We start from the raw sequence: 19,740 nt of genomic DNA on the forward strand, positions 1-19,740 counted from the left end.
TGCCTGCCTGCCTGCCTGCCTGCCTGCCTGCCTGCCTGCCTGCCTGCCTGCCTGCCTGCCTGCCTGCCTGCCTGCCTGCCTGCCTGCCTGCCTTGCTGCCTGCCTGCCTGCCTGCCTGCCTGCCTGCCTGCCTGCCTGCCTGCCTGCCTGCCTGCCTGCCTGCCTGCCTGCCTGCCTGCCTGCCTGCCTGCCTGCCTGCCTGCCTGCCTGCCTGCCTGCCTGCCTGCCTGCCTGCCTGCCTGCCTGGCCTGCCTGCCTGCCTGCCTGCCTGCCTGCCTGCTGCCTGCCTGCCTGCCTGCCTGCCTGCCTGCCTGCCGGCCTGCCTGCCTGCCTGCTGCTCTGCCTGCCTGCCTGCCTGCCTGGCCTGCCTGCCTGCCTGCCCTGCCTGCCTGCCTGCCTGCCTGCCTGCCTGCCTGCCTGCCTGCCTGCCTGCTTGCCTGCCTGCCTGCCTGCCTGCCTGCCTGCCTGCCTGCCTGCCTGCCTGCCTGCCTGCCTGCCTGCCTGCCTGCCTGCCTGCCTGCCTGCCTGCCTGCCTGCCTCCCTGCCTGCCTGCCTGCCTGCCTGCCTGCCTGCCTTCCTCTGCCTGCCTGCCTGCCTGCCTGCCTGCCTGCCTGCCTGCCTGCCTGCCTGCCTGCCTGCCTGCCTGCCTGCCTGCCTGCCTGCCTGCCTGCCTGCCCTGCCTGCCTGCCCTGCCTGCCTGCCTGCCTGCCTGCCTGCCTGCCTGCCTGGCTGCCTGCCTGCCTGCCGGCTGGCCTGCCTGCCTGCCTGCCTGCCTGCCTGCCTGCCTGCCTGCCTGCCTGCCTGCCTGCCTGCCTGCCTGCCTGCCTGCCTGCCTGCCTGCCTGCCTGCCTGCCTGCCTGCCTGCCTGCCTGCCTGCCTGCCTGCCTGCCTGCCTGCCTGCCTGCCTGCCCGCCTGCCTGCCTGCCTGCCTGCTGCCTGCCTGCCTGCCCTGCCTGGCCTGCCTGCCTGCCTGCCTGCCTGCCTGCCTGCCTGCCTGCCTGCCTGCCTGCCTGCCTGCCTGCCTGCCTGCCCCTGCCTGCCCCTGCCTGCCTGCCTGCCGCCTGCCTGCCCTGCCTGCCTGCCCTGCCTGCCTGCCTGCCTGCCTGCCTGCCTCCGCCTGCCTGCCTGCCTGCCTGCCTGCCTGCCTGCCTGCCTGCCTGCCTGCCTGCCTGCCCTGCCCCTGCCGCCTGCCTGCCTGCCTCCGCCTGCCTGCCCCTGCCTGCCCCTGCCTGCCTGCCTGCCTGCCTGCCCCTGCCTGCCTGCCTGCCTGCCTGCCTGCCCTGCCTGCCTGCCTGCCTGCCTGCCTGCCTGCCTGCTGCCTGCCTGCCTGCCTGCCCCTGCCTGCCTGCCTGCCTGCCGCCTGCCTGCCTGCCTGCCTGCCCCTGCCGCCTGCCCTGCCTGCCTGCCTGCCTGCCTGCCTGCCTGCCTGCCTGCCTGCCTGCCTGCCTGCCTGCCTGCCTGCCTGCCTGCCTGCCTGCCTGCCTGCCTGCCTGCCTGCCTGCCTGCCTGCCTGCCTGCCTGCCTGCCTGCCTGCCTGCCTGCCTGCCTGCCTGCCTGCCTGCCTGCCTGCCTGCCTGCCTGCCTGCCTGCCTGCCTGCCTGCCTGCCTGCCTGCCTGCCTGTCTGCTGCCTGCCTGCCTGCCTGCCTCTGCCTGCCTGCCTGCCTGCCTGCCTGCCTGCCTGACGGCCTGGCTGCCTGCCTGCCTGCCTGCCTGCCTGCCTGCCTGCCTGCCTGCCTGCCTGCCTGCCTGCCTGCCTGCCTGCCTGCCTGCCTGCCTGCCTGCCTGCCTGCCTGCCTGCCTGCCTGCCTGCCTGCCTGCCTGCCTGCCTGCCTGCCTGCCTGCCTGCCTGCTTGCCTGCCTGCCTGCCTGCCTGCCTGCCTGCCTGCCTGCCTGCCTGCCTGCCTGCCTGCCTGCCTGCCTGCCTGCCTGCCTGCCTGCCTGCCTGCCTGCCTGCCTGCCTGCCTGCCTGCCCGCCTGCCTGCCTGCCTGCCTGCCTGCCTGCCTGCCTGCCTGCCTGCCTGCCTGCTTCCCTGCCTGCCTGCCTGCTGCCTGCCTGCCTGCCTGCCTGCCTGCCTGCCTGCCTGCCTGCCTGCCCTGCCGCCTGCCTGCCTGCCTGCCTGCCTGCCTGCCTGCCTGCCTGCCCTGCCTGCCTTGCCTGCCTGCCTGCCTGCCTGCCTCCTGCCTGCCTGCCTGCCTGCCTGCCTGCCTGCCTGCCTGCCTGCCTGCCTGCCTGCCTGCCTGCCTGCCTGCCTGCCTGCTGCCTGCCTGCCTGCCTGCCTGCCTGCCTGCCTGCCTGCCCGCCTGCCTGCCTGCCTGCCTGCCTGCCTGCCTGCCTGCCGCCTGCCTGCCTGCCTGCCTGCCTGCCTGCCTGCCTGCCTGCCTGCCTGCCCTGCCTGCCTGCCTGCCTGCCTGGCGCTGCCTGCCTGCCTGCCTGCCTGCCTGCCTGGCCTGCCTGCCTGCCTGCCTGGCCTGCCTGCCTGCCTGCCTGCCTGCCTGCCTGCCTGCCTGCCTGCCTGCCTGCCTGCCTGCCTGCCTGCCTGCCTGCCTGCCTGCCTGCCTGCCTGCCTGCCTGCCTGCCTGCCTGCCTGCCTGCCTGCCTGCCTGCCTGCCTGCCTGCCTGCCTGCGCGCGTGTGTAAGTCCATCCATCCATCCATTTTCTTTTCACCCTTGTCCCTCAGTGGGGTCGGGAGGGGTGCTGGTGCCTGTCTCCAGCTAGCGTTCCGGGCGAGAGGCGGGGTTCACCCGGGACAGGTTGCCAGTCTGTCGCAGGTGTGTGTAAGTGTTATTGTTTATTTATTTATTTATTTTCAATTTAGATTCATCATCACGTGAGTGTAAATGCAATGGAATACACAGGGAGTTGTTCATTTATACACACACACACCCCCACGCACACGCACACACACACACACACAAACACCTGAGACAGACTCCCTGCAGGAGAGTTTCAAAGTATGGTGCTGAGGAGCCACAGTCACAGCAGGGGGGGCCTTTGTTGTTTCAAAACAAAACAGCTCGGAGCCTAATGTGAGGAGCATGCGTTGTTCTTGTTGCAGCGATCAGAAGCAAAACGTGATAGTGATCACCGTGAGAACAATGGCTGAATCTGAATGGAGATGGGACGATAAGGAGGCCTGCAGTACCTTTCAGCGCCAGCGTCGTGCCTGCATGGTGGAGCTCCTCCTCGCTCGCATTCAAACTGTTTCCCATAGATGCTCCGCTGCCTGGGAGGGAGAGAGGAGGACGGAAGAGTAGAGAAGAGATAATAAGCACTAAGGGCATTTCCATGCAAATGATCAGTAGCAATGACAGTGCAGGAGTTACACATAATGATGATAGCATGTACAAAAGTGAAGGTAAATGCCTGTTTGCGAGTGACTCCCATGTGTCAGCTGGAACGCTTTAAAGCAAGCGCGCCTTTTCAAACGTTACCGGGGCCAGCACACTTTCAATAATGACGACGCATGGGAGCAGAGGAAAACATCGCCTCTTTCATCTCATAACCGCCGACAAATGAGCAACAATGGAGAGGAGAAAAGAACGATTACAGAAGATGCGCTATCCATAATTGGAGTTCATTCCAGTTTGTCATTAGGCAAACAGCCACTTTTCTGGAAGAGGGCCGGGTATGTCTCCTCTTGTACCAATAATTTCATGCAAATTAGACGTGTCAAGCCGTAGTTGTTTGGGCTATTAAAGATCGCCAAGTGATACCCCCCGAGACAACAGACTGTTATATAACAGCAAATATTGCACAGAAATATCTTTCGTGCTCGGTACACTCTGCGTATTCTCTCAAATAGCTTTTCCTGAATTCAATGGAATTGTGTTAGCACAATTAGCGTCAGTGCAATTACATTTTTTTTAACTTACTGTAGTCAGAGTCTTCCACCCCATTGTCTTCAATGCGGCTCTTGGCCTCATGCAGGACGCGCTGGTAAGAATGATGTTTGCTTTCGGAGGGGGCCTTCAGCTCCTCCACAACATCCTGGAACTCCTGCAGCACGTCGCCCAGCTCCAGCTCCAAGTCTGTGGAAAATTTGACAGCAGTTGGAACGCAATCCCAGACTCTGCAGAAAAGGAAACTCCAAGACTGACTGGGTGCAGCAAAGCTGACACAGTGGATACAAGGAGTAGAAATAAGACTCTGAGCTGAATTTGTAGAAAGTTTAAATTAGTTTAAAATGAACAATGTGCAAATATAGTCCAAGTACAAAATTAAGCTTAAACAAAGACTGTAAGAAATGTCTTTGGCCTGGTTGTACACTAATGCAAAAAGGATCCCAGCTGTCTGAGGGACACTGAAATATTTATCTTTTTTTTTTTTACGTAAGATCCCAAACTTAACCTTTCTGCGAATGATTCATTGCAGTATGTAAACATTATTTCTAAGTACATTATAGAGAAGTATGGCAGAACAAACACCATCAACAATTAATAAAAAAAGGATATCTATTTGAAAGAGCTGCCTATTATCTTCTAACTTTTATGGCGTTAGTATGCTTTGCCATTCCCATTTTAGTTATTCTTTTTAATTTAATATTTAAATTCACTGACTGTGACACTAACACTTCAAGCCTTCAATAAAGATTTTAGATAATAGCGAAAGTTAAATAAAGAATTGGAGATTGTTAAAACACAAATTACCAATTAAACGTATTGATTTAAAGTATCATTGGACTCACCGCCTGTAATATCTGAGGACATGATAGAAAGTGAAGTTCGCCACAAGCTGCTGCGTCTCTCCGCTCAGTCTGGAGTCTGAAGCTGTCAGGAAAATGTAGTTTTATTTCACAGCCCTCTACTGGCGCCCAGCATTTAGAGGACGTGACGAACCAATAAAGTAGCAGCGGGGGAAAAAGTCAGAACTTTACTGTAAGTGGAAAAGTGGGCGGAAAGTTGAATGACAACGACGGGAAGAATCCGTTACGTAACAGGCATACCGGACATGCTTTCACTGTGGAAGAGAAACATTATAGCTGCACGTGCACTGAACACTTAATGAGCTCGTCTGTTAATTACGAGATAAACTTAACGCAGAGGAGTCTGTGGAGAGAATCGGTCGCATCAATTTTAAAATATAGATTGTGTTTTTGTGACCGAGTTTCTGAAAAATAAATAAATAAAATTACCACTGTGAATTTTAGCAAATATCCTAAGTTGTCTCAGTCTGCTGTAGTACCCTGCTCTGTCAACAGAGGCCCCCCTAGCCTTACAAAGGAAGTCTGAGGGCAATATTGTGCAATTTCATTATCTCTCATATTTTCCAGTTGTGGAAAAGATTAAATCATTTAAGCTCACATTAGACCAGAGAGAAAGTATATATATATATATATATATATATATATATATATATATATATATATATACAGTTTGATTTCACAGAAGTTTGATTTACTTGGAGTTATATTGTGTTGTTTAAGTGTTCCCTTTATTTTTTTGAGCAGTATATATATATATATATATATACTGTCCACTTAGGAAGCAACACTGATTGACCCGACGAGGGTCCCCGTTGTCAATCAGTGTTGCTTCCTAAGTGGACAGTTTGATTTCACAGAAGTTTGATTTACTTGGAGTTATATTGTGTTGTTTAAGTGTTCCCTTTATTTTTTTTGAGCAGTGTATATATATGGAGAGAGAGAGAGAGAGAGAGAGAGAGAGAGAGAGAAATAGACCAACATTATTGTTTATCTTAAAAATATACGTTTTCCACAATTGCTTATCAATACATGTTGCAGTATTAAATATTACCAGTCATTTTCAGATGTATAAAGAGTTTTAAATCAAGATTACGAATTAGTCTCAGCCACAAGCAGACTCAGTCAGAAAAAGTGGGGAAAAAAATCATTAAAAGGCTGTTTAAACCTTATTAAGTGTTTACTGTGAAGCAGAAAGGCAAGCGGAGGACAGAAACTGTTTAAAAGTTAATAATTTCCATGTAGTTAAGCACCGTGTTTGTACAGAACCATCGTCAGTCATCGCCCTGGAGTGGAAAAAAAAAACAAACAAAAAAGCATTTCAGTTCATGCAGGTAAACCTGTTGTGTCTCTGCATTCGATCTGTCAGTTAGCCGTACAGACGGGGAGTGTGTTGTAGGAGGAGCGTCAACAAATTATGCCTTCAGCTGTGCAGGTTTAGATTGCTGCCACTGTGCTCGGTGATCACTTGCTACCGGGCGACTTAGGTAGCATGTGCGAGGGCAATGGGCCATGGGACTCCTGATAATATGAACTGGGCTGGACTTCTGCAGGTCAGTGAATCAAAGATTATCAGTTCTGCTGGGTTCTTATTACTGCCTCAGTGTTTCTGTGTGGACGGCAGATTGAATCTTATTCTTAAAAAGGAAACATACTAGAATCTCTGGATTTTGTGTGGAAGTGAGCATATCAGGAATGTCTCCGGAGTATGGATTTTCGGAGTAGTTATGTAATTGCGCCAATTACTTTATATTAAATCAAACTTTGGCATTTGTTCTCTGCTTTTGTGCCATTTGCTTGTGAGGATAATTGATTAGAGCAAACTAAACAATGACATCATTGTGCTTTCGGTGTGTTGTTCAGGAGCTTATTCACCCATGAAGTTGTAAAGCTATCGTTACTACCTGAGTAAATGTCTCTAGGAATGTTTCCAGGTTCAACGAAAGGAAATTAGGGTGAGAAATAAAAAAAGAAATGACACTTATTTTCTTTTTCTTTCACTCAGAAGTTGCTGATCATGCTTCATACCAAGCAGATCATCTGTGACTCCGTCCAGTTCTTTATCAAGGAGGAACTGGAGCCTCATACTCTGGTTGGATCGCTAAGTAAACACTTTGCACCTCCTTATCAGCTCCTGACCGAGGAGTACCTGTGGATGAACAAAAGCACTGGGAATGTCTACATTACTGAGAAGAAGATGGATCGTGAGCACCTCTGCTTTGAGGAGACAAAAGATGATGAATGCATTATTTTGCAATCTGTAATTGTTGGGCCCTCTAGAGACCTGGAGCAGTTTTCTGTGATCATCGAGGACATCAACGACAATGCACCGTATTTTGAAAATAGCAAGATATCCCTGGATATTTCTGAGGATGTCCCTGAAGGGACCAGTCTCATGCTGGATGACCAGGCTCGGGACAGAGATAGTGGACCAAACGGACAGCTGAAATACGAACTCATAGGCTCTGGAGGAGTTTTTACTTTAAAGGTTGAAGAAGAAGGGCCACTGATCATGCTGGTCGTACAAAAGGCTCTGGACAGAGAGACTCTGGACCTGTATCAAATGCAGCTGGTGGCTACTGACTGTGGAGAACAGCCTCTGAGTGTATCAGTCCCTATATTTGTCACAGTGACAGATGTTAATGACAACTGTCCAAGCTTTAGTCCTAACAGCCCACTCAGTGCCACAATCTCAGGGGACTCCAAGAAGGACACAGTTGTTACTCAGGTAATTGCTACAGACCCAGATTTAGGCCCAAATGCTGCCATTGTTTATTCCCTCAGTCCTAAGGTCTCTGAAAGGGCTAAGAAACTCTTAACCCTCAGCAGCCACAGTGGTCACATCAGGCTAACACAAGACCTTGAAATAGACAGCTCTGAGGAGCTGGTGTTAAAAGTGTTAGCCAGCGGCCTTCACTGCCCACCAGCAGAGACTCAGGTAACAGTATCCCTCCTCCCCAAGGCTACCCAAGGTCTAACAATCAAGATCGGGTTCATAGCTAAGCATCACAACCAGACTGTTGTGATACCAGAGAGCCAACCCCCCACTCCCTTAGCTGTTTTAGAGCTTGAGGGTGACAGCAGCTTTAAAGACTCATCTCTTGCCATTGAGGGTGGCGTGCCTTTCTTTTTGAGCCCACAGAGTGGCAAATATCTGCTTTCCACATCAAAGCCCCTAGACTATGAGATGAAAAGTGAATATCACATTTCTGTGGTAGTGCAAGGGAGTTCATCTGAAAGGTCTGTGATCGCTCCGCCTCAGCGAGAGATCAGGGTGATGGTGGAGGATGTCAATGATAATGCCCCACATTTCTCCCAGACTGGCTACCAGCTGGAAGTGGAGGAAAACAACGAGCCTGCATTAACACTGCTGCAGGTATCAGCTACCGATGCAGACAGTGGACTCAATGGCAGGGTGACATACAGGTTAGATAAACGCACATCTGCCGTCTTTAAAGTTGACCCGGTGACAGGTCAACTATCTGCATTGGTTCCTCTGGATAGAGAACAGAAAAGTGTGCACAAACTCACTGTGTTTGCTCGAGATAGTGGGGTTCCACCCCTGGAGTCCCAGGCCTCTGTAATTATTCGTGTTCTGGACCGGAATGACAATGCACCTGTTTTCTCTACTCCTCACTTCGTCTTTTTCATCCCTGAGAATGCACCGCCGTCTGCTCAGGTGGGGATGATAGAAGTGGAAGATCCAGATGAAGGAGAGAATGGGAAAACAGAATTGCAGATTGTGCAGGGTGACACATCTTTTGTTGTGGACAGCATACAAAGGATGCTGCACACCACCACCAACTTGGACCGGGAGGTGACGGATCGTCATGAACTTTACCTGGCGGTCAGCGACAATGGCCGTCCAGAGGCATTAACCTCCAATGCCAGGGTGACTATCTTTATAGAGGACATTAATGACAACAACCCAAAAGTGATCCTTCCCAGCAGCAATTATTCATGTTTGGTAGTCTCTCCAGGTACTCCAGTGGGTACAAATGTAACAAAGGTCTACGCCATCGATGAAGACTCTGGTGTAAACTCAGAAATCACATATTCTGTTGTTGCACCAAAGTCAGTTCAGCAGAACACTCCCTTCCAGGTAGACTCAAAATCAGGGAACATTACCTTAAGGCAAGAACTTTTACAGGAAGACATGGGAATGCATAATCTGTTCATTGTAGTGAGAGATAATGGGAAACCAACTCCACTTTACACCACTGTCTGGATTAACCTGTTGGTTAATAAGAGCACAGATCAGTGCCATCTAGATAGGGTACCTACATGGACTGGGAGATCAGATTGGGTTGAAAGTGCTTCTATGTCTCCAATCTGTGAGGTGGAGACTGCCAGATCAGTTCAAGCGATATACTTTTATCTTGTGCTCTGCATGGCGGTAGTAATCGTGGTTTTGTTTTTTACAACAGTTTGTTTGTTTCTGAAACACAGAAAATGCCCACCAAAGAAAAAGATGGGACATACCGAAGAGAATGAGATTCCACTCAGGGTCAAAGACAAATATTATTCTGATGAATAGCAGCTCGAAGCAAGCAGCGAGTAATCTCACTCACAGTTTCAAGGATGAAAACAGCCAGAGAATTAAACATTTTGAGAGTATTTGTCTTGGGCTTTATGCAGTTCAAAAAAATCCCTATGTGCTTCTGCAATTACTCTATATTCAGAAGTAGAAAAATAGTTCAGCAAGTTTCTGATAAAGACTCTGCATACTGTGACCAGACAGAGAACTGATAAGAGGAGCATTTTTCCTTGAAAACTCTTAGCATTATAGACAAAACTAGTCATGGATGATGTACCAGGCAAAGCCACCCAGTAAAGCCACCCACGTATCACAGCCGGTGAGATATAATGTAGATTTATAAAGTCAAACATTTCCCAAGAAATCATAAAAACTAAGGTGCTTGTGCTACAAGCTGGTTGAGTCTGTCTCAGCTTCCTGACTTTGAGTGATGGGGATTCTAACGCATTTAGACACTTTAGGATCCGCAGAAGGGTTTAATGTTCCTTCAGAGGTGAAGTGATGAATGTGTATAAAGGAGTAACCCTTGACTAGCTCCAGGAGTGAAGAGGCACACAAACATCTCAAGTCTCCACCTTGCAGTTGTTACCTGATAACACCGGTTCTTACCCACACGGTTGGATCGCGCCCAAATGGCAGAAAACTCACCGTACTGCGCCCAGCTCCCAACCAGGTGTGCTGTTTTAATACCTGACTCTCGGAGGGAAGTCACACTCTACTCAAAGACGTGTTTGCAAACAGCAGCTGGCGTCACATTCGGATAGATTTGGAGGAACAAATTAGATCTAACGCAGGTTAAGTGCTGCATTAAATATGAATGAGCCAGGGTGCGACGTGTGTGCAAATCTGGGAGCAAACAGTTGCAACAAAGAGGGAGGGGAAACTGTTTTAACTTTTTAAAATCTGTACAGTGTAGTGCATTGTTGAGTGCATAGGCCTGTGTGAGGTGGGAAGGAGGAAAGCAAGGAGACGGAGCCTGTAAAACACAATGTACAACAACCTGGTTAGTGGAGAACAAGGCTTGTATAACATGAGCTGCGTCTCTGAGGATGTCTGGGCTAGCTGCTTCAAAAATAAACAATCTAATAAGGCCCACACGGTGGGGATAACTACATTAACTGGGATCAAATAAGGAGCTCCAAAACCAAATTAAGAATTGAATTAAAATAGCCTTTTTACAAGAGAAATTAAGGAATACATTGGATTACAAGATAAAGTTTTGTTGTTGTTGTTGTTGTTGTTGTTTTATAAAGATATATGCTTACAAAGTGTTTTTACATAATACTATTTTATGTGATTTAAGAAAAAATACTTACCTAAAAATATATCTATGTATTTTTGTTGTATGAAGCTAAAAATGCAGCTTTAAGAAATGCAGTTGGCAGGTGAAAGTCTGCCATCTAGTGGATGGAGAAGACGCCAATTCTTGTTCTCCTTTGTGAACAAGAATTGTTCACAAAGGGAGAGAATGAATCAGAAAACCAGTCTCTAGCGTCGTGGCTGTCATATTGCCTGAAAACAGTGATGTGTCCCTGCTGCCCTGCTCCATGCTCAATTTTCTTTCACTCACCTTTCAGTTTATCTTTTTTCAAGATAAACATTTAATTGCAGGCTGCCATCAGCAATTGACTCAAATGCCCTGTGGATTAGTTGTAAACTGCATTTCAATTGTAAACTAACTTTGTGATTGTGTCATACAACTCTTGTGTGAATAAAATTCCAGTTATTTTTTGTTTGTTTGTTGTTGCTTTGCTATTTTATTTAAGCTCAGTGAGGCGACCCCTCATTGCGTCTCAATTGTCCCGACATGTAGCTTTCCGGCTATCCATATTTCCTGTTTTTTAACATTCCAGAACATGACAGAACATTTAGGATGGCAACAACAAAACACAAACCCAGCTCACCAGCAGTAATATCTTACACAGTTTTTATGTATCTCATAGATGGTGTTATGATAGGATCTGACAGTTTCACTCAGTCTGCAGAGCTTCACCTGACTCTTCCACAGGAAAGTTTTATTTCATGTTTCATTTACCAAGAATTCATACTCAAAAAAACCATGACCATCTTATTTACGTGAATAAATTCTGTGTTATTTTCTGTAATTTTAAGTAAGCCTGTATTGTCTGAATGTTTTTTTTTTTTTTTTTTTTGCTCAATAAAACACGCATTGCAAATTATTTAGAAATGACTGGGGAGGGTGCTGTTCACTATTTACATGATCTGCAGCACCCAGATCTTGTGATTGTTGTTTGTGATTCATTTATCATTAGAATAGAACTGACCTGGAGAACAAGTGGATTTTGGTAAATAGATATGCCATAAAAAAAAAACTCATTTGTTTAAATAACTTGAACCTTACACAATATACATAGCCATTTCAAGGGTTTATTTTGTGAATGTTGATTGTTATGCCTTACAGTTAAGGAAAACCCAAAATTCAGTATCTCAAAAAAAAAAAAGCTAACTTAATAAGACGTTGTTTTTTTTTCATGCCTAAATGTTATGTCATGGCCCTGACCATGTTCAAGCATGAAAGGTAAGAAGAGTTCCTTTAGACGTACACAGAGCTGAATCCAAGCACATTAATGGAAAGTTGAGTGGAAAGAAAAAATATGGCACAAAAGGTCCAAGAATAATCGGCTTAACGTCATAAAATTTTGTATTTGAAAGTCACAGTATTGTAAATTATCTTGACCAGCATTTTTTTTTTTTAATAATCCCCTGAATTTTGATGACTACTTGTGTGTGCGGAATAAAATATTTTCCTTCGGAACAAAACCCCCCCCGCCCACCTCGGGATTTGCATAAGATGCGCGTTGCTCCCTACATGCATATCAGAATCAACAATGACCTTACTTGATATCTGCAAGTATAAGAGCCCTGACCTCTTCATTATCCCTCGCCCTGAAGTTCATTGAAAAGCGACATTGTTTCTTTAAGATTGCACTTGCAGTCATCGTTGGCTCTGTCCATTGTTTGGGAGTGAGGGGGACAGGACGCGAGTTGAGAGATTGATATACGGGGGCCGAGGGCGAGAGAGGCGCACATCATTAGCGGACCAGCTGCGGCGTAGTCAACAAGTCCTGAGCGCTTCCTTCCAGACATGGGTAAGAAACTTCCAACCCAGCGGACTCTTCCTTTTCTTAGCAGATTCAGTTTTGTTTTAAATCAAATCTCGGTTTGATTGCGTGTGATCGCACGTAGATGTGAGAGGGGACTTGTGAGGGAGCGTCAGAAGTTATTAAGGTCTTTTACTGTCAGTTTGGAGGGCAGCTATCGCAGCCTGATGCGCCGCTGATATTATGAGATTTATTTCATGCTTGAGATGGCAGGGCTACTTTAAGGGGAGCCTTGTCGCATCTACTTTCGATTGCAATCCTTCTCGATTTCTAGTATGGAGAACTGGCCACAGCTTTACATTATCGAACGAAAATGCATATATATAGTTTCTCGGTCCAGCGTTTTCATCCAGATCCGCAGCCTGAGGCGAGCCGAATTACTGCCCGCTCCTCCTCCTCTTGATTGGCTAATTGAAATCAAGGTGCGACTGAAATCACCCTGGTTGAGTTGTGGAGTGAAGTTTGAACTTCTGCGTGATTTACATGCGGACTTTGGAGATGATATCCCTTAAACATCTTGACGTGATACATTTTTTTTTTTCACTCTTGTTTTATTATGTCTGAATGACAAAGGTCACCGTTTGTGGGCCTAGATCTCTCCACCCTCTCAGTCAGCGAAGCCGATGTAAATGTATTCAATTAAAGAGCTATCTCTTTGCCCCTTCTTCCATCTGTGTTTACTGTAATGGTACCAACCACAGTCTGCCTGCTCCCATTGTGCCCATCTGTGTGCGAAGCCACACATGTACACAACTCGCATTGTTTGTTCAGATTTCCATCCTCCTCCAGCCATGGCAACACCCCAGTTTCTGTCATTTCCTCCCCAGCCCCCAACCTCTCTGTGTTTTCTCAGAAGGAAGTCTGAGTGTGTGGATGTGTGTGTTTAAAGCAAAGAGGTGCCTCTGGCCTTTGTTTGCTTGACATTGGTGGCCCTTGTGCCCCCACAATGCTGTGGGACAAAGACTGTTGTCTCCGCAGTCACAAAAGCAGCCTCTCTCCATCCCTGCCTTGCTGTGTCTCCAGTCCCTTGTCCTCCTCCTTTTCTCACACTCTTCATTGCAGGATTGTGAATGGAGTCGGGGTGTGTGGTGGGGTCCAAGCAGATGGGTTCCCCTTGTATCTTTGGCCCGTGGCTGCCATCTGAGCAGCACATAAGGGGACGCCACACTCGGCGTTACTGAGCTTGCGCTGCAACTTAATTGAAGTCAAAGCGTTGTGTGCAAATGTTCACTAAAACGTAACCATTGGTGAATATTGTTTGTCACATGACACGAGCTCCCACTGTGCCAAAACCTTAACTGAGAAATATCACAATACCATAAGGATTTACTCGGAAAAATGTATAATTCATAACAAAATATCATTTTAAACCAAAGACATTAAATCATATTCATCTGTAAAATATTAGATTTTAGCAATATTTTAAGTTGTCTTTAAGTTTGTGCAATAATTGTGAGGTACTTCTTTTTGATTTAAAATTTTAAAAATAATCTTTATAAATATCTTGTATTAAAATGTGGGCACCAGCAGCTAATAGACAAGTTATCTTACTTTAGTTTTCTTCAGACTGCATAAATGTTGCAAAAAAAATAAAAAATTCATAAGTTGTGTAAGTCAGATGCATCCACCTTCCACAACGTTTTGCATTGTATCTTTCACTCAATGATTTAACAGCTGCTTGTTGCTTACCAACTTTAGTTTGGTAAACAACTGAAGGAAGGTACCCAACAAGGTAGCAACTAGAGCTGTGATTGTGTGACATCCATCTCTAATCATTTTACTCCCAGTCCAGTTTTGTTCACTTTTTTTTTTGTCTTTTTAAAAAGCTGTAAATGTATGCTGATTAAATGGGCTTGTCTTCTTAACTAATAGGTTGCTATGACTGCTGCATGCGCTGTTTGGGCGGGGTGCCATATTGCTCCCTTGTCGCCACGCTGCTCTGCTTCTCCGGCATTGCTCTGTTCTGCGGTTGCGGTCACCAGGCGCTCACAGAAACGGAGAGACTCATCGAAACGTATTTTGCCCGTAACCTTCAGGACTACATCACTCTAGCCTATATGTAAGCCCTTTCTCGTAAGATTTAGTCTCTAGTTTTTTTTGCTGTATAGTTTTTACATGTCGGCCTTTTCATTGCCTGTTCTTTTTTTTTTTTTTCTTTCAGTATTCAGTATTTCCAGTATGTCATCTATGGTTTGGCCTCCTTTTTCTTCCTCTACTGCATTGCTCTCCTGGCTGAGGGCTTCTACACCACAAGCGCTGCCAAGCAAACCTTTGGAGAGTTCAGGAGCACCATGTGTGGTCGCTGCCTCAGCTCCTCGGTGAGCCGGCCCTGAGTGGGACTAGTAAAAGGGACCGGGGAGATTGGTTAGGGATACACAAATGACCTAGAGTGGGTGTTAAAAATATTTAGGCTCGTGGGAATATTCTTAGCAGATTCAAAATGACCATTGCACATTATTTTGTGAACTACTTCTTAATGCACGATGTCCCTCTACAGTTCATAGTGATGACGTACCTTCTTGCTGTGCTGTGGCTGCTGGTGTTTGCCTTCTCCGCCTTGCCGGTCTACTTCTTCTACAACATGGATGCAACTTGCAGCACCATTGACGTTCTGACCGAGACCCCAGCGAGTATAAACCAGCTCTGCGTTGATGCAAGGCAATACGGTACCGTCTCAATGTTTTGGGAACTTATACTGAAACTGAATTTATAGATTTATTTTTTATTATTATTATTTTATTATTCATTATTCTGCCCGTCACCAACCTCCAAATGAAAATACCAGTGAACCAGGTCCTGTGCAAGCTAGCATTTGATCAGGCTCTTATTAGGCCATTGAAAGCATGATCCTAGATTAGTAATGTTCAGTGGATGGCATAGTCATATTTTTCAAGAATACCAGCAGATTAGTTTTTCAATAACATGACAGGGTTAAATATTTTTATGATTAAAAGCAAAGGGGGGGCTGGGCGCGGGCAGAAATATGCTCTGCCATTGCTTTTAATTTCAGAAGTCAAAATTTCTAAGCAAGAAAAGGTGGAGAACTTGCATAAAGCTGAAATTCAAGATGTAAAATTTGCAGGGGTCTCATCATCCCCAATCTCAAAATTCAGTCGTCCTACGTCTGCCATAACTTGACTATCGCTAAGACACTCTGTCAATTAATGAAGACATTGTTGGACTGTTAAGAAGTACGAAATCCTGAGAAATACTATTGCTCAGTTTTTTCACTAGCCATTGTCTGGTATTGCTAATAGTAGCTAGCCTATTCACAGAGCTTGTTTGCAAGTATCCATGGTTTTTGGCTTGGAACTGGAGCCGAGTTAAATTCTTTTTGATCTCATTCCCAGATGCAAATTAGTAATTCAACAGGTATATAAATCAGCATAACTGGCCACAAACACTTGTTTCTGAATCCATGTTGATACCTTTTGTTCCCTCCTGTTCTGTTTTGACACGTTTCTGATGATGTGCTTGACCAACTCTTCTCAGTGTTTGTGTTAAATAGCATAGTTAAATAGCGTGTGTGTAGGCTAAAACACTTTTTAGCCTACACACACACACACGCATATATATAATTTTTTTTTTTGTGTGTGGTTACCTAGCAAATAACCAACATCATAAAGATTTTTGATGATGACATAGCAGGAGTCTACAGTATTTTGTATGCGGCATTTGTTTGTGCAGCATTTCCAAGGAATCTTATTTGGCAACTGAGATGCAAAAATCATGTGCAAACATTTATTCATGCTCTAGGGATTCTAAATGTCTCTCTAAAGTGCTCACAGGCCAACACTTTGATTGTTTTAGAGCCCTGGCTAAAAACACATTTACAACACAATGCTCCACTGAGTGGTTTGTGGCTTTGTTATGATAAAAATCAGCACTGATTTTCTTTGCTATATCTTTTTTTTTTTTATCAGTCCCTCCTGGTTTGTCTCAAGAGGGTCCTGTCTCATCAACTGTGCACTAGTCTGGAGCTAAAAGAAATTACTGAAATAATATCCAGCTGTTTGTCAAAATGTTGTTTTCCAAAAAAGTTATGAGGTTTTAAAGTGTATTTGACGATGAGAACAGTACAATAACGCATTAAAAGTTAAGCTTGTATTCATGAAATTAGATTAGAGCTAAGTTGTTTTTTCCCCTCAGGGCTCTTGCCATGGAATGCAGTACCGGGAAAAGCTTGTGGTATGACCCTGTCCAATATTTGCAAAACCAGAGAGGTAAGAACTAAGGCTCTGGTGCCTGACGCATTTTATCACTGGCCTGACAGGAAGTGGAAATAATCATTCTGATCTTCTCCTATCAGTATCAGATGACCTATAACCTGTATGTTGCTGCCTTCGCTGGTGCAGGCATCACTCTCTTGGCTCTGGTGAGTGCGGAAGCTGAGGGTCTGTTCGGGGTACAACAACCATTTTGTGACACAGTGCCGGTCAAAGTGTAGGCAGTGAGGCATTTCAGGCCTCCATGACTGATGACTCTTGTACTATTGCTCTCTGTTCCTCTTTGTCAGCTGACACAGGCAGCATAATAATGCTGTAATGTCCTGGTGGCGTTCCAGCCAGCCATGCAGCCATTATACTTTCATGCTCCATTACAGAGGCTGTTATATCAAGCTACAACTATTAGCACGGTCATGTTTTGTTTTTATGTTTGTAGATATCCAGGATTTTGTGGGTCTTTTCATCTCCTCCTTTCTCCTTGTCTTTCTGTAGCTGACCTATACCGTGTCGAGCACCTATAACTTTGCGGTTCTGCGCTATCTTGGGAGGAAGGGCATAGGTCCGAGGTGTTAGGCACCCGGCTTCCTGTCCACTCTGTCACCACTCTGACTTCTACAAGGGGACTAAAAGGGGACTTCAACATCTCTGTCCTTTCACTTCCCCTGCACAGAACTGCCTACGATCTTGGACGTTATAAAACACTTTTCCCCCTACTTTTTATAAGACTGTTTTTGTTTCATCTGTTTTAATTGCTGCTATGACTTGCAGTAAATATGATTTTTCTTGTCGCATCATTTTCAATGTTCATTTATGCAACTAATTAGTCAAATCATAACACGGTACTAATGAACTTAAGCATAGGCTATAGGACAACAAGCACACGGCAGCATACAGCTGCTGAGTAGAACAAGGGATTTAAGATTACTATGGCCACCACGCCTCACATCTGGTTGCTATGGGGGCAGACAAACACGCATTTGCAGTCTCATGCTGACCTCGGGACTTTTCTCACGGGCCAGAGAAAAAGCGGCAACAATGGAGTTGTGCCAGTTTGAAAATCTAGCCAATAAGAAGTCTCTTCTAGGGGCCACCTGCACTGCGAGTCTCTGCCAGAGGGGTTGTATTACGTGTCAAAGGAGACTGCTCTCTGGACAAAGAGAGGGCTAGACCTCTGCAAAGCCTCAATGCAGCTCCTCTGCACCCGCATGCGGAACACATCCGTACCGCGCTGCAGGCTCGCCTCACACAATGGAAAACGGTGGATTCAGAGTGAAGGAGTTATAGATTGTTATTTGTTAGATCAGTAAATGTTTCTCACTGTGAGACGGCAAAAGCTGTAGGCGCTGAATTATAAAGTAACCTCTCAATATCGGATTAAAAAAAGGTGTTTCCTGCTTTTTTTTTTTATGTTACTGAGGTACTTTTATAGCAAAGAAACTGCTTTGCTTAATTCGTTAGGGATTATGTTGTAGTTATTGTATAACACAATTTAATTAATTCTAGCTGAATTTACTAATACATGTACAGTGTGGTCAGATGTCTACATACACTCATTGGCAGCATGCCGAAACTTAGGTTTTCAATTGTTTGAACTGTTTTTCTTCCAGGGTGGAATGACTATGCAGGATACATATGTGTCTTTCTTTATTGAAAGACCTGGAACTCTACCCTTTAGAAAACTTAAGGATGATGTTTTTGAGAGGAAGCCTGAAATGACCTCTACCACTTCAGTAAAGAGCAGTCAATACCAAACAAAAAAATATGCAAAACCTTGTCGATGGTACTTAAGTTTAAATTTCTGATTGGACTGAATTTACTTATTTAGAAAGTGCCTTGATTGTGAATTGGCACTATACAAATAAAAATGAATTGGAAAAAAAATTTCTTTAGCAAATTTGTCTAAATATTAGTGGTGGTCATGTATATATCTAAGCTTGTACATCTCAATGTAAGCGTTGGTGAATTAGAAAAAAAATCTACATTAAATTCTACCCTTGTACCCAGTTCATTTTTTTTAAGTCTTATACTGCATCATCAATCCACCCTAACAAAGATTCATATGAATCATTAACAGCCTAGATTGAAGGCATTCATGAGTGATGATTGTATGCAATTTCTGACCGACACTAAAAAAAAAAAAATCTTTCTACTGGTCATTTTTATTGATGAAACCTTCCTTAGCTGAGCTTTATTTGTAGGACATAAAGTTGCCTGGTAGATATATTTTTATTTCCTTTTGTGCGTGTTGGTAATGTACTGTTTGAAAATAAATGGAACAATTGAGCACACTGCCTGCAATAATAACTTTCATTTTGAGCCTGTGAAGTCACAGTGCCTGTTTTACTCGTTCTCCATCCCTGGCTCCTGGCCAGAATCAGGGGTCAGGGTGTTTTGTACAAATGTTTTGTACTTCCTCGTTGTGTCCACAGGTGCACTGTTGCCTTCACTTGGCTGTGTACCAAGTGCATGTGAAGACGCTGAAGCACAGGGCCAAAGAGGAGCGAAGAGGCTATGACCTTTATAGAAGGATGCAGAGGGACAGAGGGGGGACGCCGTCCTCTCCGTACTCTGCCGACACATTTGACATCTCCTGACGGCGCTGAAGTTCTGCTGAAAGCTCCTCATTACAGCCGTCACAATTAATTGGATAGGTCTGCGTTGTATATCGTTTCAGTTTAATAGCGGTTGTCGAGTAGATTGAATTACTTTGTTTTCTCTAGGATACGAGACACTATTCAGTCAATCTTAAGTTGTAAATTGGAATATGTTAGGCGTTATTGTTTTTGTTAATCTGGGCATAATCTTTGTATTTAGTGCTTCTAGTTGATTTCCATTATCAAATTTACTTTAAGTGTACGGTTTTGAAAAACGAGTAGATTTGTCTGTGCCCAGCTCTGATTTCAGTGTGCATTGCATGCTTAATGTCCTTTTACTGAAGGGAAAATAAAAATGCAATGCATGTTTGATTTCCATTTTAATGAAGAGGAACAGTGTCGGCGGTTTCCAAGGACAACACTTGTTTTTGGTTGTTTAGGACACGCTGGGCGATGCCATGAAAGTCAAGTAAGAGAGAGGGCAGGTAAAATGTCACCATGTTGCTATAATTCCATTTCTTGATATTTAGGAACAACCTATGCGGCAATAACGATGTGT

The 19,740-nt window shown here is 45.9% G+C and overlaps 3 protein-coding genes across 4 annotated transcripts in view; 2 read left to right on the top strand and 1 right to left on the bottom strand.

The window, feature by feature from the left end:
* LOC103471163 (regulator of cell cycle RGCC) overlaps positions 1–4,888 on the bottom strand; it is an 8,974-nt gene extending 4,086 nt beyond the window's left edge. The window contains exons 1-3 of the mRNA XM_008419992.3: positions 4,688–4,888; positions 3,876–4,031; positions 3,146–3,226 (exon numbers count right to left, since the gene is read on the bottom strand). Coding sequence (XP_008418214.1) covers positions 3,146–3,226; positions 3,876–4,031; positions 4,688–4,709 — 259 coding nt within the window. The 5' untranslated portion in view covers positions 4,710–4,888. The remainder of the gene's footprint in view (positions 1–3,145; positions 3,227–3,875; positions 4,032–4,687) is intronic.
* Positions 4,889–5,659: 771 nt separating this feature from the next.
* On the top strand, positions 5,660–10,974 carry pcdh20l (protocadherin 20-like). The gene is made up of 2 exons (XM_008419993.3): positions 5,660–6,255; positions 6,708–10,974. The coding sequence occupies exons 1-2, from the start codon at positions 6,208–6,210 to the stop codon at positions 9,237–9,239; spliced, it is 2,580 nt and encodes an 859-aa protein (XP_008418215.2). The 5' UTR covers positions 5,660–6,207; the 3' UTR covers positions 9,240–10,974.
* Positions 10,975–12,090: 1,116 nt separating this feature from the next.
* plp1a (proteolipid protein 1a) lies at positions 12,091–19,548 on the top strand. 2 transcript variants are annotated; one of them, XM_008419995.2, is made up of 7 exons: positions 12,091–12,349; positions 14,234–14,420; positions 14,523–14,679; positions 14,859–15,027; positions 16,511–16,584; positions 16,671–16,736; positions 19,017–19,548. In XM_008419995.2, exons 1-7 carry the CDS (start codon positions 12,346–12,348, stop codon positions 19,179–19,181), a joined length of 822 nt encoding a protein of 273 aa, XP_008418217.1. In that variant the 5' UTR covers positions 12,091–12,345; the 3' UTR covers positions 19,182–19,548. The 2 variants fall into 2 exon arrangements, with proteins under 2 accessions (XP_008418217.1, XP_008418218.1); XM_008419996.3 differs by lacking the exon at positions 19,017–19,548 and adding an exon at positions 17,080–18,875 and having other exon boundaries at positions 12,094–12,349.
* The last annotated feature ends 192 nt before the right edge of the window (positions 19,549–19,740 follow it).

This window comes from Poecilia reticulata, chromosome 10 (assembly GCF_904066995.2).
Source record: "Poecilia reticulata chromosome 10, P_reticulata-male-v2, whole genome shotgun sequence".
NCBI classification, from domain to species: domain Eukaryota; kingdom Metazoa; phylum Chordata; class Actinopteri; order Cyprinodontiformes; family Poeciliidae; genus Poecilia; species Poecilia reticulata.

Coding starts and splice junctions, on each gene's coding strand:
- pcdh20l (XM_008419993.3), top strand. CDS start 6,208: ATGGGCCATGGGACTCCTGATAATATGAACTGGGCTGGACTTCTGCAG. Junction 6,256..6,707: donor ACTGGGCTGGACTTCTGCAG/GTCAGTGAATCA, acceptor TCTTTCACTCAG/AAGTTGCTGATCATGCTTCA.
- plp1a (XM_008419995.2), top strand. Junction 15,028..16,510: donor CGTTGATGCAAGGCAATACG/GTACCGTCTCAA, acceptor TTTTCCCCTCAG/GGCTCTTGCCATGGAATGCA. Junction 16,585..16,670: donor ATATTTGCAAAACCAGAGAG/GTAAGAACTAAG, acceptor TTCTCCTATCAG/TATCAGATGACCTATAACCT.